The following is a 26,194-nucleotide window of genomic DNA, read 5'->3' as shown; positions in this document are numbered from 1 at the left end:
TGCTGGCCTGATCTGGCTGACGTGTGGATCCAGACTGCCCATAGGCAATAAATGCTGGTTTAGCCAGCAACATCCACGTCCTCTAAGTGAATGAAACAAAGTAGGATTTTCCCTCCTGATGTTGATCTCATCATCTAGTACAGGTTCACACACTCAGCTGTGTTTTTCAGGATCATGCCAGCTCAGTCAGTAATGGTACTACGGTGCTACCTTTTGGTGATGGGCGTCGACATCAATGAGGGTAGTATAGACTGATCTGTATCTAGCTGATCATTTAAAGTAATAGGGAGTTGGAAAGGAAAAGTAGAAATAGTCTCCAAGACCACTTGCCTTACCTGGAGCATTCTTGGCAGAGCCATCAGAAATCTGTCTTCACACTCTGTGTGTTTATGTTATGTTTAACAAATTGCAAAGAGAAAGCTTTTCTACATGTCTAAGAAAAGCAGGGAGCTTTCACACAGTACAGAGCATTACCGGAATTTCTCAACGATTTAGATTGGAAATTTTGTACCTGGTGTAATATTCCCAGTATGTTTTAGCTTTGTTTCCTGCAGATAATATCAAACATTTTATTTAAAATGTATCTTGCAATCATGCTCTTAGCTGCTTTGGAGATAAATTGGTGAACAATCTGGTACACTTGTTATAGTGCCTTATTTATGCTAGTTCACTTTCAGGAGACAGTATAAACAGCACAGTAGACCATAGGGTATAATTTATCTCCTGATTGAGTTATTTGTCAGCACAGATATAGGATATAAATCATGTCCCTAGATCCTGAAAATGGTAACCAGTGTTCTGTGCTGAATGGGATAGATAAGCTGCAGTGATCTGTTTTAAATCCACTATAAATATAGTGAGATATTAGATTAGATTCCCTACAGTGTGGAAACAGGCCTTTCAGTCCAACCAGCCCATACCGACCCTCCAAAGAGTAACCCACCCAGACCCATTTCCCTCTGACTAATGCACCTAACGCTATGGGCAATTCAGCATGGCCAATTCACCTGACCTACACACCTTTGTGACTGTGGGAGGAAACCCACACAGACACTGGGAGAATATCCCACCCTTAATTCTTGTTAATCAACATACCTAGATCTGTACTGATGTGACAAAGAAGTTCGGAATTTTTCCCAAAATGTGCTGTTGTATTTAAATATTCCTCTGCAATATAGTGCATCTTGGCACAAAATTGTCTGCGAAGAATATAGCAACTTGCAGGTTGGAGCAGTTTACTATGCCCCTAATTTAGCTTTTACTGTTTTTTGCTTAGTTTAAGTAATTTGTATTGATATTACTATGTATCCTATTGCACTTAACATAGAATTAAGTTAATTATAGTTGACTATTGCAACCTTGAAATGGACATCTGCAGTGATGACTTCAACTAAAATAATGCTGACCTAGTTAATTTTTGTGTAATTGCCTATTTACTTCAATGCCAACCATGAGGAAACTGTGTTTATTTGAGTATTATATTTTTTGTACAGGTACCTGGAGAGTTATGAGAAGTTGCATCATTTTGGTGAGGATGATGAAGTACTTACCCCGACCAATTCTCGACCACAGGGTGTCGTCTCTGGGGTTCATTTGTTTTATAATCGACATCAGCACATCATCCCAGGTAAGTGCCAACAAGAGGAACCTCCAAAACCTGTAATAATTAATTACATGATTTATCTTGGGCCGGGAGTGGGAAGGTGAGTTACGTAAGCTGTCAATAGTTTTGTTTATAAACTGTTCATATCAGAAGATTGAGAAAACTCCTACACCTAGTTGTGCTGCTTCCTCAATCCAGCAGTACCATAGAGTTGATGCATCTGTACTTTGGCCAGTGTAAATGTACAAAGTAATTACATTGCAATATTACTGCAGAGAATATTTGTGGGCATACCTGTACCACTAACAAAGCCATTACTAGAACAGCTGTCTGCTGTCCTTCAAGAAAGCAGTGACAGATGAGAGATTCTGCTAATTTAATCAAGTGTCTTTGGACCATCAATTTAACCTTGACTAAGTTAGACTAGGCTGTGGAAACTGGTGGTTGAAGAAAAATTAAAAGCACCTTTCAAAAGTGTTTTCAGCAGGTTCTTCTACCATCATAGAATAATGCAGGTAAGAAAGTAGCCATTTAACACAGCATGACAGTCCAGATTTTTAATCGTCATTTTATTATTCCCATTTATCTTTTGCCATAACCCTACTAATAATCTTTGAAGTATGATTTAAGCTGCTTCAATTTATTAATTACTTCAAGTTTGCATCCTCTGGTGACTGCCTCTTCTGTCACTGGAAACAGCTTATCCAATGGAAAACACCTTGCGAGTCTCTTCGTAGAGCTGAAATTCCAGTGGCATTCTTAAATTTGCTCTGAAACCTTGAAATGTTGTACCAACAGTGCAATGCAGTTGTCCAGCTGGCACTTAGCCAATGATCTCTCCATTTATTTTAAATGTTAATGATACTGACTTTCTTTTTCCATGTAGCCTTCTCTTTTTGCTTGTCCACTCTCTAAGATTTGTGTATATACACCTCAGGCTTTTCTGTTTCCATGATACCTTCAAAATTGTGTCTTTTTAAATATAGATTACCTCATTGCAATGCATCACCACACTCTACGTTAAATCACATCTTCTATGTCTAACTCTTAGCAGTTTATTATCCTGACGTTTGTTACTGTCCTTTTCATTATTTAGTAAATGAAGTTAGTTCAATATCTTCCATAAACTGTGCACATATGCCCTGCACACACAAGTCTAGTTTGTTAATACATATCAAAAAAGACCAGTGGTCCTAACACCTGGGGGGGGGGGTATCGCATCTCATTCCAATCTCAAACAAGTCTTCACTGCACTGTTTCTCTTTTTAACTAATTTTATAACCACACTGCCAATGCCACAGTAAGCTGTCAAATTTCTCGTCAGATCTTTGCACAAAGTTGCACATGTCATGTGGCTTGTATGATTTTAGTCTTTTGTCAAATCTGATTGCATTACCATTTGACAATAAAAGAAACAAATGTTATTCTTTCTTTCAGAAAGTGTACGTCGGGGTTATGGGCTTTTTACAGAATTTACCACAATCAGTGATTATAATAAAGTGGTGCTGTCTTTACTTTCGGGACTTCCAAATGAAGTGGACTTTGCAATCAACGTATGTACGCTTATGTCACATGGGAACAAACAAGTACTGCAAATGGAAAAAGACCCAAAGGTGGTTACACTGCTGCTTGCACATGCTGGGATTTTTGACGATAGTAAGCAACATTTTTTATAATTTATAAATGTGTTATGAAATCATCAAAATTTCAGAAGTTAGCATAGGAATAAAAGTGTGTCTGGTTCAAAGCGGAGTTGGGAGAAGTTGGAGGCTTGCCTTTCTTAAAGAAAAGGACGAGAAATTTGAACATAATAAGTGTGAAAGGGAAGGATGCATTAAGCCAACGAAAAATCAATTGCACTGGCAGAACATTGACATTGTACTCACTGCGTGGAGAGAAGTGGCAAGACTGAGGAAATTAATCTAAATGCTTAGGTAAGTTATGTAGAAGTTTTATGTATAGTTTTGTAAGAGTTTAATGTTGGTGTTATGACTGGATAATTTACTCCAGTCACAGAGGGGAAAAAAAATTCAGAAAGAAGAGGGTCTGACTCAGCTGGGTAAAGGGAAATGTGAAGGAGTTCCAGCAGACCTGTGTAACAGACTCCCAAGTATTTAAGACTAATAAGCTTTGATTTTTATGTTCTTAACATGCAGCCAATTTGATAGTGCATAAACCCGTTATCAATTTTTTAACATGAGTAAGTAGGGGCTGAACAGGGACAACCTGTGTACAGCCTGTGTGGGAACATGGGCTAATGCTTGGTGGCACAGCTTAAGAGCGGTGCTGATACCTGCAAGGATGAGGGGAATGATTTCAACAAAGGCAGCTAGCATTTGGAGCTCAATGTTAAAAATCACACAACACCAGGTTATAGTCCAACAGGTTTAATTGGAAGCACACTAGCTTTCAGAGCGCTGCTCCTTCATTAGGTGGTTGCAGGTTGAGTCCGTGATTAAGAAAGAATGTTGTCACTTATCTCAAGAGGGTTGGAATATAAAAGCACCGTTGTGCTACTGAGACTTTATAAAGCTCTGGTTAGGCCCAATTTGGAGTACTGTGTCCAGTTTTGGTCCCCACACCTCAGGACATTTTGGCACTGGAACGTGTCCAGCGGCGATTCACATGGATGATCCCTGGAACGGTTGGTCTAACATACGAGGAACGGCTAAGGATTCTGGGATTGTATTCATTGGAGTTTAGAAGATTAAGGGGAGACTTAATAGGAACTTAGAAGTTAATACAAGGCTTGGAAAGGGTGGACGCTAGGAAATTTTTTCCATTAGGCGAGGAGACTAGGACCCGTGGACACAGCCTTAAAATTAGAGGGGATCAATTCAGAACAGAAATGCGGAGACATTTCTTCAGCCAGAGACTGGTGGGCCTGTGGAATTCATTGCCACAGAGTGCAGTGGAGGCCGGGACGCTAAATGTCTTCAAGGCAGAGATTGATAGATTCTAGATGTCTCGAGGAATTAAGGGCTACGGGGAGAATGCGGGTAAGTGGAGTTGAAATGCCCATCAGCCATGATTGAATGGCGGAGTGGACTCGATGGGCCGAATGGCCTTACTTCCACTCCTATATCTTATGAGCATTTGGAGCAGAAGGCTGCCTCAGGGAAGAAATGCGAAGTAAAATTATTTAGATTTGTAGGGAATTTCATAATCAAAAGAATAGATAGCACACTCAATTTCAAGAGTTCCAAAGGATTGTTGCATGTTATTCTCCAACACCATCCTGAATCTTATACAATGATCACTGTCCTAAATGATTCCCCACTGAAGCTTGATCCATTTAGTCCACATCTCCAAGGACCAGGTACAACAATGCATCCATCCTTGTTGGACTGAGAACATATTTCTGTTATAAACTCCCCCAAACATAATCTAGGAATGTTTGCCCCTCACTGCCCCTTCTACTACCAGTATCCCAGTCTATATTTGGGTGGTTGAAGACCACCATATTAGCCATTCTATAATGTTGGCATTTCTTTGTAGCTTCCCTTAAGATTTGGTCCCCAAATTGTTTTCACTAGTTTCCACAAATTTGGCTAAAATATTGAAAGGACTTTGAAACATTCTGTGGTAATTAAAATGGCTACACAAATGCAAGCCTTTTTCTTCTCTGGAATTCAAACCCAGGCATAGGACTGAAATTTGCCTATATGGAAAAGGATTGGTAACAAAAAATTGCATGTTATAACACATCTTGGACCTGGAATGGTAGAGTTACCCTCCTAGTTAAAAGCAGTTGAAAAAGAATAGCACTGATACAGATGCATAATCTATAAAAGTTGAGGGGTTTATTGCCTTACAGGGTATCTTTCACACTGGAAAATAATGGAAGGAAATTGAAGAAAGAAAATTTTACAAGATTATTAACAGGCGCACAATAATAATGGTAACAGGAGATTCCAAGATCCTCAAATAAACGAGCATAAAAAGAAATAAAGTGAGAAGAGGGAAACCTCTTTCTCATGTTTGGTGGAGTCCTTGCTCATTCAATATGTTAGTCAAACAACAAGTCAGTAATCATGTCAGAAGTAATAGAATAAAACAGAACCCTCAAGGAACTGATTACTATATAGTAAGGTATAACAATAAGATTGTGAAATACTTTAAGCAGAATAAAGACTAAGGTTACCAAATAAATTGAGATAGAAGGTTTATCTACAGAGAAACTGGAAAAATGTTCTGGGAAACAAAGGCAGAAACCGAGAGAAAACTTTCACATGGTTATCAGTTGAGTTCAAGGAAGATTATTATATGCTGAAAATAGTAAAGCTTCAAATACAGAAATAAAAGGAAAATTGAATTTAAACTTTATACTCGGCATTTGAATATTAAAAGAGGAAGGAAGAGAACACGGGAACTTGGGAGAGAAGATTAAAATAAGGCAAAGGGAAATATCAAAACAAAATTGCTTTCCTTGATCATAAGGAATAGGTTGGGTTTGGTGGTGCCCTAACTGCAGCAGGTGCACTTCCTGCACATGATGTTGCACTGCCTGAGCTGTTAAAGCTGGCAACCTCTTAAGCAACTGGTTATGCCAAATGTGGTCAAATCTTTCTTTTTGAATATATGTAAATATCTTGTTGCAACAATGTAAATTCTGTGCTAAAATTCTGGCTGCCAAAATGTCAGAAGACAAATGTACTGCTAAGGATTATACCTGTATGGAGAAGGTTGGCAGGCCAGTAGCAAGGGCTTTGGAGTTGATGCTATCCTTAGGGGCAGGATTAGTCCCAAGTAGTACATCTTGTGTTGGAGTACCAGAGATTGCGACAGAATTGATAGGTGTACACCAATTATGAAAAGTTAAGAGAAATGACACTTACACTCAAGCTGTCAGCTGGTACATGTTTATGCTTCATGGGCTTCTGAAGTCTGGCTTCAGCATCAGCAATAAGTGTTTTTAAAAAACGCTGTCAACAATAATGAAAATTAAAGATAGATAAGACATTAAAAGATGAACAAGGCAAGTTCATCGGTCTGTTTCTGTGCTGCACATTCCTACGTAATGATAACATGCCTCAAGACTGTCCACCGAGAAATTAAATCACAGCTGAATTCTACTCCATTTACCCACTGTATGCGATTCTTGGTAATTTCAAGATGATATGAAGAAATTACAGAATTTCCACATGTAGATGAATGTATTCAATGCTCACATGTTTGATGTAGCCTCGTCATTCCTATCACATGTACATAGCATTCTTCCACACATCACACCCATATTTTCTGCTCTCATCCCCGCCCAAGTTCTCTCCCACTTCCTACCCCTCATGCTCTCTTCTCTGCTCTCTCCGACCTGCTAACTTTCCTCTTCCCCTCCCCCACTCCCCTCTCTTCATCCACCCCTGCTCTCTTCAGAATTTGAAATTTGCTTAAGTCTCTGTTTTCATTATAAGTAAAGTATATATTCTTTGTTTTAGGTCCAGGGACCTACTTGAATGTATATGAATCAGAATGGAAAGTTAAATCTGGAAGAGACTTCATAAAGGTGACTATGCAATTCATCAGATAACAGCAAATATGTAAATAATATTGTAGTACAAAATTGATATATTTTAATTTTCTGAATTTTTATGTCAAGCATTGAACATATAAAGCACATTGTTTATAATAGTTAGAATCTGGATTGCGCTCTGTAGCTGACCACATGTTAGAGAGTTTGGAATAGTAAGTGTCTTTTGTGCAAAGATTACATCATTAAAAATGTAAAACAAAAACCTACCCTTTCTGACTTGATAGTAAAACATCTTTGACTTAAACCAGAAGTCATTGACTGAAAACCAAATTCCATGCTGTCCTCATGAAGTATAATCCTAAATGAGCATTCTTATATGGCTCTGATAAGTTCATGCTGTCAGGTTGTTCTAATCTAAAGGTAATTGTAACCAAAACTAATGTAGATGACATCCCATATTGGAGATTAATACAGTGTGACTTTGACTTTTTTTCTCCTTCTTCTACCTTTTAAGTTCATGGACACTGAAGCTAATTATAGCCCTCGTATTATTGTCCTGGTGAGAATGTCCCAGGACAGGAATTGCATCTGAGACCTGATGAGTTTTTGGGACCAAGGTGTAATAGACACAGCAGTGTCATCCCTCAACCAATGTATTCTGATCAAAGGTCTGCAGATTAAAAGTGTAGTAAGGAGTAGAGGGGAAATGAGGTTGACATAACATTGGGTCTAATATTGAGATTGTACAGCTGGTCGAAGGAAATGGCTGCATGAAGTGGCTGAAGAAGGCTGCAGGATGTGGCGAGTGAAAGGTAGGAGAGTGGAAAGGAATTGAAAAAGAAGGCTGCAAAGGAGAGAGAGCAGTTTTAAACCTGTCAACCATGAAGTAGCTGGGAAAACCATAATTCGCTGAGGTATTTAATTCCTTGAACATGAATGTGGAATCTGTTGTTTAAGGCTGTTTATGATCAGGAGCTACTATTTAAGGAGCAATGTAGTAAATACTATTGTCATCAACGTTGTCAATTGTCTCAATCTGTGATTGAGATTGGCAGTGATTCAGTTGTGACTAGCTAGTTAAAATGTTCCAGCTTTGTTTACATGTGATGGAAATGCATTAGTTATTTCCTCAGTCTGTAGTTGGTGTGTGTGTAGTGGTATCTCAGTTAAATTTGAAAACAAATTTATGGCCAACTTATGCCCGTACTGTAAATGCTGAGGCGTCTAGGAACATTATGCATTCTTTGTGTATAGAGGCTTTAATTTCAGTTGACTATTAAGTATATTGATAAATACTTATTATTTTTGTGAATCCAAGTATCCCATGTCTACTCAAATACAGAAAATATTGCTACTATGTGACTGGATTGCATAAGAAATTATTTATTGAGAATGAAAAAGAGCCCTGACAACCAAAAATTTGCTGTCCCAATAACTTTAAAGTGACCTCTGAGAAAATCTTGAGAGGAACCCTGAAAAATTATTTTGACTTAGAGCCAGGTTCAAAGAAGTAGAGCTGATTACATAAAATGAATGACCATGTTGTAAGCAATCGTGTAACAAAGCTGTGGCTCTAAATTGAATATTCTAAAAATTGTGCTTTTGATGGCTTTATAAATAAAGGTATAGAATACACAAACTGTGTATGTAATATAAAAAAGTAGTTGACCAGAACTGTACACCGTACTCTGAAGGTGGTCCCACCAATGTCCTGCGCAACCTCAATGTGACTTCCTAATTCCTGCACTCAGTAGTCTCAGCAATGAAAGCCAGTATGCTAAACACTGCCTTAACCACCCTGTCTACTTGTGATGCAAATTTCAAAGAACAATCTGTCTGAACCCTTTGAGTGTCTCTGTTTGACAACACTACCCAGGGCTCTACCATTAACTGTATAAGTCCTGTCTTTGTTCATTTTACCAAAATGTGAAACCTCACATTTATCCGAATTAAACTCCATCTGCCCCTCCTCAGCCCGTTGGCCCATTTGATCAAGATCTGTTTGTAATCTTAGACACCTTCACTGTCAACTGTACCACCAATTTTGATGTCCTCTGCAAACGTACTTACGATGTCTCCTAAATTCTCATCTAATCATTTATATAAATGACAAACAACAGTGGTCCCAACACCGATTCCTACAGAACACTGCTAGTCACAGAGCTCCACTCTGGAAAAACAATCCTCCACCACTACCTTCTGTCTCCTATTGTTGAGCCAATTTTGTATCCAATTGGCATGGTCTCCATGAATTCCATGTGACCTAACTTTACTAATTAATTTCCCATGTGGAACCATGTCAAAGGCTTTATTTAAATCCATGTCGACAGTGTCTACCGCTCTTCCCTCATCAAGCGTTTTGGTTGCATTCTCAAAAAAACCCAATCAAGTTTATGAGACATAATTTCCCATGCACAAAGCCATGCTGACTATTCCCAGTCAGTCCTTGCCTCTCCAAATGCATGCAAATTCTATCTCTCCGAATCACCTCCAACAACCCACCCACCACTGATGTCAGACCCACGAGTCTAGAGTTCTCAGGCTTCTTCTTACAGCCTTTCTTAAGTAATGGCACAACATTACACTTCTTCTGGCACCTCATCTGTGGCTTTAGGCGATATCTCTGCTCGGGACCCTGCATTTTCTTCCCTAACTTCCCAAAACATCTTGAGATACAAAACTAGTATGGCAGGGGGTTGGGAACCAGAGCTGTATACCGGAGGTGAGAGTTGATGAAAATGAGGCAATAACAAGAAGTAGACCAGCTAGTGGAAGGATTTTCCTGGCAAGGAACTAAGGTATCATTTAAAGTAAGTTTGCTTTAACACAAGGAGTATCAGGAATAAAAGTGACGAACTTAGAGCATGGATCAGTACCTGGTGCTATGATGTTGTGGCCATAACAGAGACATGGGTTTCTCAGGGGCAGGAATGGTTGCTGGATGTTCCAGGGTTTAGAACATTTAAAAAGAATAGGGAGGGGGGAAAAAGAGGAGAGGGTGTAGCACTAATCAAAGAGGGTATCACAGCTACAGAAGCTTCCATTGTTGAGGAAGATCTGCCTACCGAGTCAGTATGGGTGGAAATTAGGAACAGTAAGGAAGCAGTCACCTCTTTAGGGGTTTACTGCAGGCCCCCCAATAGCAGCAGGGAGATGGAAGAAAGCATAGGTCTGCAGATTTTGAAAAAGTGTGGACATAATAGGGTTGTTGTAATGGGTGACTTTAACTTCCCTGATATTGATTGGAACTTCCTTCAAGCAGAAGATTTGAATGGAACTGTGTTTGTAAGGTGTGTTCAGGAGGGTTTCCTAACTCAGTATGTTGACAGGCCGACGAGGGGAGAGGCCCATCGAGACATCGTGCTCGGAAACGAGCTGAGGCAGGTATCAGATCTTGTGGTGGGAGAGCATTTTGGTGATAGTGACCACAACTGCCTCATATTCTACATAGCTATGGAGAAGGAGAGGATTAGGCAAAATGGGAGGATATTTAATTGGGGAAGAGGAAACTATGATGCGATTAGACTTAAGTTAGGAAGCATGGATTGGGAGCAATTGTTCCATGGTAAAGGCATTATAGACATGTGGAGACTGTTTAAGGAACAGTTGTTGCAAGTGATGAATAAATATGTCCCTCTGAGACAGGCAATAAGTGGTAAGATAAAGGAACCTTGGATGACTAGAGTGGTGGAGCTTCTCGTCAAAAGGAAGAAGGTAGCTTACATAAGGTGGAGGAAGCTAGGGTCAAGCTCAGCTCTATAGGATGACAGGCAGGCGAGGAAGGAACTTAAAAATGGTCTGAGGAGAGCCAGGAGGGGGGCACAAGAAAGGCTTGGCAGAACGGATTAGGGAGAACACAAAGGCATTTTACACTTGTGTGAGGAATAAGAGAATGGTTCAAGAAAGAGTAGGGCCGATCAGGGATAGCATAGGGAATTTGTGTGAGGAGTCTGAGGATGTAGGGGAAGCCCTAAATGAGTTTTTTGCTTCTGTCTTTACAAAAGAAACGAACTTTGTAGTGAATGAAACCTTTGAAGAGCAGGTGTCTATGCTGAAATGGATAGAGATAGAGGAAGCTGATATGCTGAACATTTTGTCAAACATTAAGATTGACAAGTCGCCAGGCCCGGACCAGATTTGTCCTCGGCTGCTTTGGGAAACGAGAAATGTAATTGCTTCGTCACTTGCGAAGATCTTTCATCCTCGCTGTCCACTGGAGTCATACCTGAGGACTGGAGATAGGCAAATGTAATTCCTCTCTTCAAGAAAGGAAATAGGGAAATCCCTGGCAATTTCAGACCAGTCAGTTTCACGTCTGTCATCTGCAAGCTGTTAGAAAGGATTCTGAGGGATAGGATTTATGACCATCTGGAAGAGCATGGCTTGATTAAATGCAGTCAACGCGGCTTTGTGAGGGGCAGGTCATGCCTCACAAACCTTATCGAGTTCTTTGAGGATGTGACTAGAAAAGTTGATGAGGGTCGAGCTGTGGATGTGGTGTATATGGACTTCAGCAAGGCATTTGATAAGGTTCCCCATGATAGGCTCATTCAGAAGGTCAGGAGGAATGGGATTCAGGGGAACATAGCTGTCTGGATACAGAATTGGCTGGCCAACAGAAGACAGCGAGTGGTAGTAGAAGGAAAATATTCTGTCTGGAAGTCTGTGGTGAGTGGTGTTCCACAGGGCTCTGTCCTTGGGCCTCTATTGTTTGTAATTTTTATTAATGACTTGGATGAGGGGATCGAAGGATGGGTCGGCAAGTTTGCAGATGACACAAAGGTTGGAGGTATCGTTGACAGTATAGAGGACTGTTGTAGGCTGCAGCAGAATATTGACAGGTTGCAGAGATGGGCTGAGAGATGGCAGATGGAGTTCAACCTGGAAAAAGCAAGGTGATGCATTTTGAAAGGTCGAATTTGAAAGCTGAGTACAGGATTAAGGATAGGATTCTTAGCAGTGTAAAGAAACAGAGGGATCTTGGGATACAGATACATAGATCCCTTAAAATGGCCACCCAAGTGGACAGGGTTGTTAAGAAAGCATATGGTGTTTTGGCTTTCATTAACAGGGGGATTGAGTTTAAGAGTCGTGAGATCTTATTGCAGGTTTATAAAACTTTGGTTAGACCGCACTTGGAATACTGCGTCCAGTTCTGGTCGCCCTATTATAAGAAAGATGTGGATGCTTTGGAGAGGGTTCAGAAGAGGTTTACCAGGATGCTGCCTGGACTAGAAGGCTTATCTTATGAGGAGAGGTTGACTGAGCTAGGACTTTTTTCATTGGAGAAAAGGAGGAGAAGAGGGGACCTAATTGAGGTATACAAGATAATGAGAGACATAGATTGAGTCGATAGCCAGAGACTATTTCCCAGGACAGAAATGACCAACATGAGGAGTCATGGTGTTAAGCTGGTTGGAGGAAAGTATAGAGGGGATGTCAGAGGCGGGTTCTTTACACACAGTTGTGAGAGCATGGAATGCGTTGCCAGCAGCAGTTGTGGAGGCAGGGTCATTGGGGACATTTAAGAGACTCCTGGACATGCATATGGTCACAGAAATTTGAGGCTGCATACGTGAGGATCAGTGGTCAGCACAACATCGTGGGCTGAAGGGCCTGTTCTGTGCTGTACTGTTCTATGTTCTATATGCTTGATCTGATTTATCCATTTTTTTAAGACCTCCAGAACCACCTCTTCTGTAATGTGGACTATTTTCAAGACATCAATATTTCTTTCTGAGTTCTCTAGCCTCCACTTTCTCCACTGACATGGAATATTTGTTTAATATCACTCTCACCACCTGTGGTCCCACACATTGACAATTTCATTGATCTTCAAGGGGCCCTATTTTCTCTGTAGTTGCTCTTTTAATATATTTGTCGGAACTCTTTGTATTATCCTTAACCTACCTGCCGAGGCACTCTGATATTCCCTTTTTGCCCTCCTGAGTTCCCTCTTGAGAATGCTCTGACACCCCTTATACTGGATGTTTTTAAATTGGGGAGGGTGCAGAAAAGTTCTACCAGGATGTTGCCAGGACTGGAGGGTTTGAGTTACAGGGACTGTCTGGATAGGCTGGTATGTTTTTCACTGGAGTTTAGGAGATTGAGAGGTAACCTTAGAAATTTATAACAATCATGAGTGGCATAGATAAGGTGAATGACGATGGTCTTTTCCCTTTGAAGAGGGAGTTTAAAACCAGGGGGCATATTTTTAAGGTGAGAGGAGAAAGATTTTAAAGGGTCCCAAGTGGCAACTTTTCACAGAGGTTGGTTTTTATGTGGAATGAACTGCTAGAGGAAGTGGTGAATGCAGGTACAGTTATAACATTTCAAAGACAAATGGATAGGGACATGAATAGGAAAGGTTTGGAGGGATATGTGTCAAACACAGGCAAATGGGGCTAGTTTAGTTGGGGAAATCTGGTCAGCATGGCCAAGTTGGACTGAAGGGTCAGTTTCCATGCTATAAGACTCTGACTCTGGTTTTGGGAAGAACTTGGCTCCAAGGTTAACCCACTTTTCTTTCACCTCTGAAACTTGGAGTCAAAACCAGTGAAAAGTTGCAAGTACTCTCTGGCTGTGTGGATTCTGTGAAAGGTGTTGAAAAATCTCTCAGCAGTCCCTTGTAGACATCACAAAATGTGATCCTATTTGACAATCTCTTTTATAAAGACCACAGGATGACTGATATGGAAAATGTTGGAGTAAGGGAAGAAATTCCATACTGCTGTAGGATGTGCCCTTAACTTGTGGGGTCTAGAAACTTTATCCTGCATTTTGCTGTCCTGTACTTAATAGTGGCATGAGCTGTCTGAAATGGGAAGAACTCCAATGTCTCTATATAGCTATCCTTTCAAAAAAGGTTTTTGGCTATTAATCATGTTTTTTGCACTTCAGATTTAATTTGGTCTATATTGTTGATTCTGTCATTTCTCTAAACCAGTTGGCATTTTGAGAGTTAATAATTACGGTTATTAATAAAAGGGTTCATCAAAAATGTGTCATCTCCATTGCATTGTTTTGACTTTGAAACAGAAGTGTGAAAGTGGGAAGCAAACAGGCAGGAGGGAAGAAAATATTTGATTCTGAATGCATCTGCCAAATTAAACACGTGGAAAGTTAGTGTAAATGTATAATGTATGCACTAGCAAAGGTGAGCATCGGTTTCTGCGGTGCTGGGAAAGGTAATTGCAGGCCAGCAGGAACAAATTAATTGAACAGCTGATGTATTTGTCACTCTTGCATGTGGTCATGTGTTTGGTTAGCTTTGTCACTGGCCAGGAGCATTTAGATTAATATTTGAGATATTTGACCAGAAACTGAACTGAACCAGCATACTGTGGCCACAAGAGCAGTTCAAAGGCTAGAATTCTGCAGTGAAGAACTTACCACTTGACTCCCAAAGTCTGTTCACAATCAATATTTCACTTCCTTAGGTGGGTGCATTTCCAACAGCATTCAAGAAACATGACTCCATCTAGGATAAAGCAGACAGCTTGATTGGCACCCCATTCACCATGTTCAACATTCATTACCTTAACCACTGATGTGCAGTGGCAACTACATGATGTACTGCACCAACTCATCAAGTCTCTTCAACGTTACATTCCAAACCTGCCATCCTCTACCCCACACAATGACAAGGGCAACAGGTACATGGGAATATCACCATCTGCAAGTTCCCCTCCAAGTCGCACAGCAACCCAACCTGGAGTTCTACCACTGTTGGTTCACTTACTGAACAAATCCTGAAACTCACTCCTGAACAGCACCTTTGCTTTACCTACAGACACAAGTGATTTGAGGGCAATTAGAAATGAGCACAGATGTTTGACCTTATCATCAACATTCCATCCATGAAATAAAAAATGTCATTCAGGTTAAGGCTGGGAAAGTGCCATTCATGGCTAACTATTAATGTATTATGCAAGATTGACATGTTTACTTTATTAGGTAACATCAGTGAGCCTCTGGTGAAGTACTGGTGTTAGTGACCCGCTTTCTGTTTGTGTTTAGGTTTCCTTGGGTTGATAATGTCAGTTCCTGTGGTGATGTCAGTTCCTGTTCTTAGAGGGTGGTAAATGGGGTCTAAGTCAATGCATTTGTTAGGAATGCCATGTTTCTAGCAGTTCTTGTGTGTGTTTCTGTTTGGCTTGCCCTCAGGTGGATGTGTTGGCCCAGTCGAAGCGGTGTCCTTCCCATCTGTATGCGAGGATACTTAGTGAGAGTAGGTCGTGTCTTTTTGTGGCTAGTTGATGTTCATGTATGCTAGTGGCTAGTTTTCTGCCTGTTTGTCCAATGTAGTGTTTGTTATAGTTCATGCATGGTACTTTGTAAATGACATTAGTTTTGTTTATCGTCTGTATGAGGTCTTTTAGCTACTGTTTTAGTGTGTTGGTGGGTTTGTGGGCTACCATGATGCCAAGAGATCGGAGTAGTCTGACAGGCATTTCTGAGATGTCTTTAATGTAGGGGAGAGTGGCTCGGGTCGCGTATGTCTGCTTGTTTGGATTTGTTAATGAGAAATATTTAAGATTGTGTTCATTGGTACCTGTTCTTTTTGAATACGCTGTACAAGTGATTTCCTCTGCTCTTCATAGTTCCTCTGTACTGCAGTATACAGTGACATGTTGGAATAATATTCTAATGCAGCTTCATTTGCGGATGTTTGGATGATTGCTTCTGTCGTTCAATATTTGGTCAGTCTGTGTTGTTTTCCTGTAGATGTTGGTTTGAATTTCCCTATTAGCTATTTGCTGTGACATCTTGGAATGGCAGTTTGTTGTTGTAATGCATTACACATTATTTCAATGAGCCAGCACACACCGCAGCACCAAGGAAAATCACCTATACAGTGTATTCAAAATGAATGGGTACCCAATGATCACAGTTCACTGATTTCTCAGCAACCAACCCAAACAAGCAGACGAAACACGTCCAGAAACCCTAGTTATTCTCCCCTACTGCAAAGACATCTCAGAGATGCCTGCCAGACTACTCAGGCCTCTTGGCATCCTGGTAGCCCACAAACCCACCAACACACTAAAACAGCAGCTAATGAACTTGTAAGACCCTATACAGATGACAACCAAAACTAGTGTCATTTACAAAATACCTTGCAAGAACTGTAAAAAGCACTACATTGGACAAACAGGCAGAAAACTAGCCACCAGGATACATGAACATCAACTAACCACAAAAAGACATGACCCACTCTCACTAGTATCCTTGCATACAGATGAGGAAGAACACTACTTCGACTGGGACAACGCATCCATCCTAAAGCAAGCTAAACAGAGACACACACGAGAATTCTTCGAAGCATGAAATTCCAACTGGAACTCTATCAACAAATACATCGACTTGAACCCCATTTACCACCCTCTGAGAAAAAGAACAAGAAATGACATCGCCACAGGAAATGATGTCACTTGGGAAATAAGGTCACCATGGGAAATACCTATAATACTGAGGGCCAACATCAAATAAAGCGATGAATATGGCAACAGCTTCAGCAGCTGTTGTGACACACTGGTAGTGTCATGTCTCTGGTTCAGAAAGCCTGAGTTCAAGTTCCACATGTTCAAGAGGTGTATCATGACGTGTGAACAGGTTGATTAATTAAAAGTATCTATAGACCTCAAAGACAGCTAATACAGAGAAAGAAGAGCCTTAATGATAAGCAAATGAACCTGCCACTCCAAGCAAATAAGCTATTATTGTTGATGTGATTCTGAATTATGTAAACCACTGGTAACTATCTCAGATTACTGGGACAAAGTAAGAAAAAAAATGCTGTTGGTAATTGTTAGTAAAACAGATGCAATGCTCAGTAATAATTTCTGTTTGTAGTTGCTCTTCTAAGCTTCCATTAATTCCTGTAAAATAGCACTTTAGACTTCGTACTGAATACAGGGATTAACAATAGACAATGCAGTTTCCTAAATTGAAAAAATGTATTTAAAGAAACATTGCAGATGAAAATCTCAGGTAAAAGTTATAATTGAATGGATCATTAGGATCAAAATGAGAGAAAATCAAGCATAAAGGACAAATCATTTCAATGACTTGGCAATTGAAAAGGTAGCCAACAAGGATGAGTTTAAAAAGCAAATGAACAAATATGTAGAAAAGCATTTAAGGGAGCATAGAAATTTTATTATACCACCAACAAGGTATTTCATAGATTGTGGCTAGGGTGTGGAAGTTGCTTAAAAATGTTTTAGTGTGCCTGAAATAGATCTTGCAATTAATTTTTGCTGTAATAGAATCTTGATTATTCATGCAGTATTCATCTTTATTGTTGTTGTCCCATTTCAATGGAGTTAATTTTAAATGTGAAGATGCTACTCACTTGGTGTATGGAATCTAAGTTTGAATTGTGCAAAGGTAGATGAAGACTGCTTTTGGTGCTCACATTTATTCACGAGTATTGTTATTGTTCTGACTGGCTCTCTTTCGTCTGATGAGCAATGGTAGGTCTGTTGATTGACAATGCTAGCCTGAACTGTAAATGAGTTCACTTAATGGCTTCAGTGGGGAGAAGAATGTTCACTGGTGACTACTATTTCCTCATATTATAGATAAGTGAAGTTCCACTGTAACTTAATGGCACAGATATTGGAAAATTTTATTGAAATACTGTATATCTATAATTTATAAGCTGGTAAACCCGTTTTGTACCAGGCTAAAGATATCAAGTGTGTATTTTATGTAAACTTGAAATAGATTATCACATAAAACCTGGAAGTAATGCCTGCTTAGATGTCTGTTTCACCTGATAAATGACAGCAAAATTGTAGCATAGTTATTTTACTGGACTTGTTCACCTGAGGTGTGGACTAATGATTCCATCAAGACAGCTAGGGATTTTAAATGCAGTTAATTGTGTCTGGAATGTAAAGCTGGATTCAGTAATAGTGACTGTGAGTTTACCAGAATATTATAAAAGTTCATCTCTTTCATTATTGTGATAGAGTCATACAGACTGCCAGCATCTGACAACAGATTCAGCCATATGAGGTATATCCAGCCCAGTTGATGCTATAAAGTCCTGCTTGTTAACACCTTAAGACTTGTTGACAATGTCGAAAGAGCTGTCCCCACAGATTCAACTGTCCTGACATAGACTCCTGTCTTTCATCCAGCGCCCCATTCTTTATCATTGTTCATAACTAAACAACAGAACAGATCTGCTAGAGGTGACAGCAAAGTGGTATACAATCACAAGGGAGTAGCCTTGTGAGTCCTCATTGACTGCAGATCACAAGAAATCTAATGACAGTATGAGCAAAGAGATCTCCTGATTGATCCGCTTAGGGAGAACAATACACAGCAATCAGTGCAACTCTGTATTGAAAGCAGCATTAAGGATAGGAAGGGTACAGTATATTGACTGTGCTGGCTAAATTCTGAAGGATGTAGTTACCAGACTGGGGGGGGGTAGAATCAAAACCTGTGTTGATAAAATCAAAGCAGTGTACAAGCTACTGAACTTTGTTATAGATTCTCTGTCGCATTTCAAAGAATCTCACAGCCTTTTGTGGAGGCAGTCAAGCCATCACAATGAGGAAGCACGTCATGATGTGTGGTAAATGAATTAGATTGAGAACAGTTATACCAACCATGTTGTGCTGCAAGTCATCAGCAAAATTGTGTTCCACAGTGATGTGTTATTTTGTGGCCTGGCATATTCCTCACTTTATCATTGCAATCAGGTTAAGGGATCACTTCTGTTTTAAGTGAGGAGTGAAAGCAAGAGAGACAACAAGAATATCTAAAGTTGTGACACCAGTCTAGCGAAGCTAGGGCTACATGTTTATTAAACAATGGAAGCAGCTTACTTTAAACACAACTAACTGATAACTTAAAGCTCTGCAATCCTGCCATTACCAGCTGATATTTGGGGTGAACGTTATCAACATTTATCAATGTTCCTCAGAGATGGGGAAGATACTAGACGAGTATTTTGCATCAGTATTTACTGTAGAAAAAGACATGGAAGATATAGAATGTAGGGAAATAGATGGTAACATCTTGCAAAATGTCCATATTACAGAGGAGGAAGTGCTCAATGTCTTGAAATGTATAAAAGTGGATAAATCCCCAGGACCTGATCAGGTGTACCCTAGAACTCTGTGGGAAGCTAGAGAAGTGATTGCTGGGCCTTGTGCTGAGAAATTTATATCATTAATAGTCACAGGTGTGAGGTGCCAGAAGACTGGAGGTTGGCTAACGTAGTGCCACTGTTTAAGGAAGGAGGTAAGGACAAACCAGGGAACTATAGACCAGCTTGATGTCTGTGGTGGGCAAGTTGTCGGAGGGAATCCTGAGGGACAGGATGTGCATGTATTTGGAAAGGCAAGGACTCATTAGGGATAGTCAACGTGGCTTTGTGCATGGGAAATCATGTCTTACAAACTTGATTGACTTTTTTGAAGAAGTAACAAAGAGGATTGATGAGGGCAAAGCAGTAGACGTGACCTATATGGACTTCAGTAAGGCGTTTGACAAGGTTCCCCATGGAAGCTGGTTAGCAAGGTTAGATCTCACGGAATACAGGGAGAACTAGCCATTTGAATACAGAAGTGGCTCAAAGGTAGAAGACAAAGGGTGGTGGTGGAAGGTTGTTTTTCAGACTGGAGGCCTGTGACCAGTCGAGTGCCACAAGGATTGGTGCTAGGTCCTCTACTTTTCATGATTTATATAAATGATTTGGATGTAAGTTTGCAGATGACAACAAAATTGGAGATGTAGTGGACAGCGAAGAAGCTTACCTCCGATTACAATGGGATCTTGATCAGATGGGCCAATGGGCTGAGAAGTGGCAGATGGAGTTTAATTTGGATAAATGTGAGATGCTGCATTTTGGGAAAGCAAATCTTAGCAGGACTTATACACTTAATGGTAAGGTCCTAGGGAGTGTTGCTGAACAGAGAGACCTTGGAGTGCAGGTTCGTAGCTCCTTGAAAGTGGAGTCGCAGGTAGGTAGGGTAGTGAAGGAGGTGTTCGGTATGCTTTCCTTTATTGGTCAGAGTATTGAGTACAGGAGTTGGGAGGTCATGTTGCGACATTGGTTAGGTCACTGTTGGAATATTGGATGCAATTCTGGTCTCCTTTGTTTTGGAAGGATGTTGTGAAACTTGAAAGGGTTCAGAAAGGAATTACAAGGATGTTGCCAAGGTTGGAGGATTTGAGCTATAAGGTGGCAGAATAGGCTGGGGCTGTTTTCCCTGGAGCGTCGGAGGCTGAGGGGTGACCGTATATACGTTTATAAAATCATGAGGGGCATGGATAGGATAAATAGACAGTCTTTTACCTGAAGTGGGGGAGTCCAGAACTAGAGGGCATAGGTTTCTGGTGAGAGGGGAAAGATATAAAAGGGACGTCAGGGGCAACCTTTTCATGCAGAGGGTGGTACGTGTAGGGAATGAGTTGCCAGAGGGTGTGGTGGAGACTTGTACAATTGCAACATTTAAAAGGCATCTGGATGGGTATATGAATAGAAAGGGTTTAGAGTGATATGGGCCAGATGCTGGCAGGTGAGACAAGATTGGATTGGGATATCTGGTCGGCATGGACAAGTTGGACTGAAGGGCCTGTTTCTGTGCTGTACATCTCAAAGTGACACATCATCAGAATTCTGAAACTCCCTGACAGCACTGTGGAAGTACCTATATTACATTGTCGTCTCGATTTCCCCCCTCAGTCGAAGCAAAACGCGTAGAGGCACAGTGTGGCTTTACTTCCTTTTTCATTATTTTGGGCCCTGGAGGGGGAAGAGAAAATCATCCATGTGCACATGGATATGAGTTCACAGTCTTCTCACTCGAACAGCAGTTTACAGGGAGGAACATCCAGATAAGGCAACATATGTATTGATTGGATGACCGTTACAGTGAGCAAGTGCCAATAGTAGGGATTAAGCCATCTGTTCCACAATGAATGTTCTTAACCTTAATTGGCTTCACATAATGAATACTTCTCAGTTTTTGTTAAACTGACCTTACATAATGAATGCTTTCAATATTGTTAAATTACTCTACATAATGAATGCTTTTCCACTTTGTTAACCCATTAATCTTGCTTCCAGCAACCCATTGTTAAGTGCAAGTTCTTAGCTGATCTCAGTCATGCTCAGCTGAACCTCTTGTTTCACAAAACTCAAAATGTAACTCTTTCCCTATCTCCTCATACCCGTTACACATTCTCAACATGGATTGCAGTGGTTCAAAATGATTTCTCAACATCAACTTCTCAAGGTCACTTAGGGTCCGATGGTCAATGCCAGTTGGCATGGTTTTACCAGCAATGCTCAAGTCTTGTGAATTAAAGCAGGTTTTATTACAATCTGTCTTGCAGGATCTTTTTAATAGGGAAAAAGTTAAATCATTGTACTTCCCATCTTTTCCCTGAGTCCCACAACAAGTAAAATAATATCTGACAATAGTTGATTTTTTGGAAGCTAAAAGCTTCAACATTATGATTCTTTTTGTCAGCATCTTCATTTATTCTGAAATGAGCTCTCATTTATTTACATTTCTGACATTATTTTCTGGCCTCCTTCATCTTTTGAAGAAGTATAAAAATAATATTCCATGTTAACTCTACATAATTTTAATGTACCTCAGTATGATTCCCTTAACCATTCTCCTGCCATTTCTCTCTGCCTCCATTTTTGACAAATTTATTGACTTTTTTTGTGGCTCTAACTAGTCGTGTTGATCAGGGGAGCCAGTTTATTTGACTTTCAGATGATATTATCTAAGGTCCCATATAAGAGTTTAGTATGTAAAATGAAAGAATATGGGACTTGTGGTAGTCTACTGACACGGATAGAAAACTGGTGGCAGACAAGTAACAAAAAGCAACAAATACAGATCATTTTTGAGTGATAGGCAATGACTAGTGGGGTACCACAGAAATCAGGGTAGCAAGAGTCTTCTGAAGAATAAACAGTGTCCACCATACAGGATGGTGAGCTCAGGGAGTGGAGGCTGAGTCAAAGCATTAACACGTTTGCTTCCTTTGGTGTGATTTGAGTTTTATTAATAATGCATAATAATAAACTTAATGACCCCAAAGTACAAAAAGCTAGATTAAAGGAGGCACCATGTTCGTACGCGATGTTTTGTCACCTCATTTAGCAAAATTGGAGGTGTAGTGAACAGCAAACAAGGTTATCTCCAAGTACAACGGGATCTTGATGAGATGGGCCAGTGGGCTGAGGAGTGGCAGATGGAATTTAATTTAGATAAATATGAGGTGCTGCATTTTGGAAATGTAAATCAGAGCTGGACTTATACACTTCATGGTAAGATCCTGGGGGGTGTTGCTAAGCAAAGTAACCTTGGAGTGCAGGTTCATAGTTCTTTGAAAGTCGTGTTGCAGTTAGATAGGATAGTGAAGAAGGCATTTGGTATGCTTTCCTTTATTGATCAGAGTATTGAGTACTCATTGCGGCTATACAGGACATTGGTTACGCTACTTTTGGAATATTGCATGCAATTCTGGTTTCCTTCCTCTCAGAAGGATGTTGTGCAACTTGAAAGGGTTCAGAAAGGATTTCCAAGGATATTGTCAGGATTGGAGGATTTGAACTATTGGGAGAGGCTGAATAGGCTTAGGGCTATTTTCCCTGGAGCGTCAGAGGCTGAGGGGTGACCTTATTGAGGTTTATAAAATCACAAGGGGCATGGATAGGATCAATAGACAAAGTATTTTCCCTTGGGTGGCAGAATCTAGAACTAGAGGGCATATGTTTAGGGTGAGAGGGGAAAGTTATAAAAGAGACTTAAGGGGCAACATATTCACACACGGTGGTGCTTTATGAAATAAGCTGCCAGAGGAAGTGGTAGAGGCCCTCTTTCCCCCTCCTCATTCCTAAAAGGGCCTGAAACGTCGACACTCCTGCTCCTTGCATGCTGTGCTTTTCTAGTGCCACTCTGACTCTCCAGTCCTCACTTTCTGCTAAATATAACATCTTCCAAGTTTACAGATGGCACAAAGCTAGTTGGGAAGTTATTAGTGAGGAGAATGAAGAGATGCTTCTTTGTGGTTCGGACAAGTTGTGAGTGGGCAAATGCATGGCAGTTGAAATATAAACCTGGGTAAATGGTGACATTATTGACTTTGGTAGTTAAAGCAGGAAAGTGGATTATTATCAGGGTAGCGATAACTTTGAAAGGGGGCGATGCAATGAAACCTGGATGTTCTTGTACACCAGTCACTCAGAGTAATCATGCACGTGTAGTGACTGGTAAAGAAGGCACCTGGTATGTTGGCCTTCACACAAAGATGATGCAAGTTCCAGAGCAGAGGTATCATGCTGCAGTTATACAGGGCCTTGGTGAGATTACACCAAGAGTATTGTGTGATGTTTTTGCCGCCTCACGTGAGGAATGGTGTTCTGGCTATGGAGGGAGTGCAACAAAAGTTTACTAGACTGATTCTTGAAATGGCGGAATTGAAGAGATTGACATATGAAGAAAGATTGAATCAGTTCGGGCGATATTCACTGGCGTTTAGAAGAATGGGCTAGGGAAGGGATCGCCTAGAAACCTATAAAATTCTAACAGGGTAAGTGCTGGAAGGATGTTCCTGATGACTGGGGAGTCCAGAACCAGGGATCATAGTCTAAAGATATGGGAATAGACTGATATTGGGGGTAATTTCTTCACCAAAAGTATGGTGAACCTGTGGAAATCTGTGTCTCAGAGTGCAGTTGAGGCTAAAACAATTGAATGTTTTCCAGAGGAGTTAGATATAATTCTTCGAATGAAAAGGATCAAAGGGTATGGGATAGGGTCCTGAAATGGATAAATGGTGAAGCAGGCTTGAAGGGCCCAATGGTCTACTCTTCTTTCTACTTTCTATGTTTTAAACTGTAGTTTAAGTTGTTATAACCTCTTTTCATAGCTCATTCCCTTCTATAGACAATCTTGCTGTTAATTTTATTCCCTTTCTAATACATAAATCTGTTTGTGGTAAGATGATCAGACTTGAATTTGGTTTAGTCTGGCCAGTATATTGTAAAGCCTGAGTGTAATCTCTCTGGACAATACACAATATCCTATTGCCCCTTTTAAAATTATTTAACTGATTGTAATGAATTTTGCAGTGATGCCTGAAATTGGAAGATTGAAACTGTAACCCCACAGTTTCAGAGGAATTGGAGAGAAACTGATAAAGCACAAACTTGAAGCCATAGTGCTAAAGAAAATAGTAGGATCTATTAGAAAGAATAGTTATTGGATACCGGGTATTTAGAAAATAATTTTGATTAGGCAGGGTATGCTTTGATTTATGAAGGGGAAAATCATGTTTGAGAGTTTTTGAGCATGTGACTTGTAGATTCAATTCGAGGGAACCAGTAGATGTGGTGTATTTTGATTTTCTAGAAACCTTTATTAAAACTATTCGACAAAGGTAGTTAGTGAAGACAATTTACAATGCATGAAATAGGAATTAATATACTAGCATGGATTGAGGATTGGTTAACCAGCAAAAAGCAGAGCAGGAGTAAGGCTAGCAGGCTGTGACTAATGGGGTATCACAGGAATCTGTATTTGGAGCCTAGCTTTTTACAATTTATATGAATGATTTGGATGAGAGGATCAATTGTAATATTTTGAAGTTTGTAAATACAAAACTTAGTGGGAATTTTACTCAGTGAGCAAAAGCATGGCAGATGGAATAGAGAGATGTAGAGGAATGAAGATGCAGAATACAACAACAGTGGTAAGAGATTGTATTCAAAAGGAAAGTAGATATACTTGTTCATAAGTCACCTGAAAGCTAGCATGCAGGTACAGCAAGTAATTTGGAATGGAAGCGGTATGTTAGCCTTTATCTTGAATTTGGGTGCAGGAGGAAAGAAGCCTTACTTTACCAGTATAGAATGAGATTAAATCATGCCTGAAGTTCTCTGTAATTTTGGTCCCCTTGCCTAAGGGAGGATATACCTGCACTGTTTTTTACATTCACTGTAGAAGCTGTAAATGCATTGGATACTGGCACTCTTATGGTTTCCTCACAGGCTGAAGAAGTTCTCCGGGTATTTGATCTTATGGGGCATTGGCAAGCAGATGTTTCTAGTGACTGCTTGCCTCAATTGACATAGTCCTCCAGGAAGAGGTAGTTATTCTCAGGAGGGAGCCCTTACCATCACTCAGACATGTGGAACAGATCATAACACTGACACTGGATATCACTGCAGATTTTTAGAGGGGTTTCAAGTTCCAAAAGAATGGAGTGATTGAAGAAAAGCCTTCTGGGATAGCAAGCAAAGCCCTCTGATCTGCACAATGAAGGGATTGATTGTTGAGATTCTCAATCTCAGCTGTGGGGCGGGGTTGAGGCATGAGGAACACAACAGGGATAGAGAGAGAGACCCCTATGGGTAGGGACATGGTCAGTGCACTTCCCAGAGATGGAGCGCAAGAAAGATTCACCAGATTGATTCCTGGGATGTTGGGACTGTCCTTTTGAGGAGACTGTGCCTGATTTCTTCCGAGTTTAGAAAGGTAGGAGGCAAACTCATAGAAACTTAAAAATGCTTGAAGAGATAGACAAAAGTCAGTGTAAAAAGGATCAGGTAACCTGGAATCGGGGACAATCTCCGAATAAAGGGCAAGCCATTCAGTAATGAGATGAGGAGGAAAGTCTTCATTCAGAGGATGGTGAATTTTTGGAATCCTCTCCCAGTGAGGGTTGTGGGAGTTAAGGTATTAAGAAAGTTCATGTCCAAGGTGATTAATGGGTATTGATAGAGATGAGGATAATGTGGGAATCTAGAATAACAGAGCTGGCTCAGGTGGCTGAGTGCCCTAATCCTACTCTTAGGTTTGTAGATTTAATTTGTTGGGCATCTTCCCAAAAAATGTAATTCTGTTCCATTAATTACATTTCCATTTTGTACATTTGTCTAATGTGCAGTTCTTTACCATAAACTGTGTTTCAAAATCTTGAGGTTTTATTGTTTGGCCTGTCTTTATGACAAACATAATGAAGTTGACTTCAATGAAGTTTTATTAGGTCATCTGTTCTTGAAAAGTCTATACATATGCAGCATGTGCAAAGAAACTTAAGAGTATTTGTTGTAATTTTATTTCTGCAAA

General features: G+C 40.2%; 1 protein-coding gene across 1 annotated transcript in view; it reads left to right on the top strand.

Moving 5' to 3' along the window:
* Nucleotides 1-26,194, top strand: part of LOC132828454 (AT-rich interactive domain-containing protein 2-like) — a 270,232-nt gene that overhangs the window by 168,414 nt on the left and 75,624 nt on the right. The window contains exons 4-6 of the mRNA XM_060845591.1: nt 1,494-1,627; nt 3,041-3,259; nt 7,039-7,106. Coding sequence (XP_060701574.1) covers nt 1,494-1,627; nt 3,041-3,259; nt 7,039-7,106 — 421 coding nt within the window. The remainder of the gene's footprint in view (nt 1-1,493; nt 1,628-3,040; nt 3,260-7,038; nt 7,107-26,194) is intronic.

Source organism: Hemiscyllium ocellatum, chromosome 26, assembly GCF_020745735.1.
Source record: "Hemiscyllium ocellatum isolate sHemOce1 chromosome 26, sHemOce1.pat.X.cur, whole genome shotgun sequence".
NCBI lineage: Eukaryota > Metazoa > Chordata > Chondrichthyes > Orectolobiformes > Hemiscylliidae > Hemiscyllium > Hemiscyllium ocellatum.
This window is presented reverse-complemented; position numbering and strand designations above follow the sequence as displayed.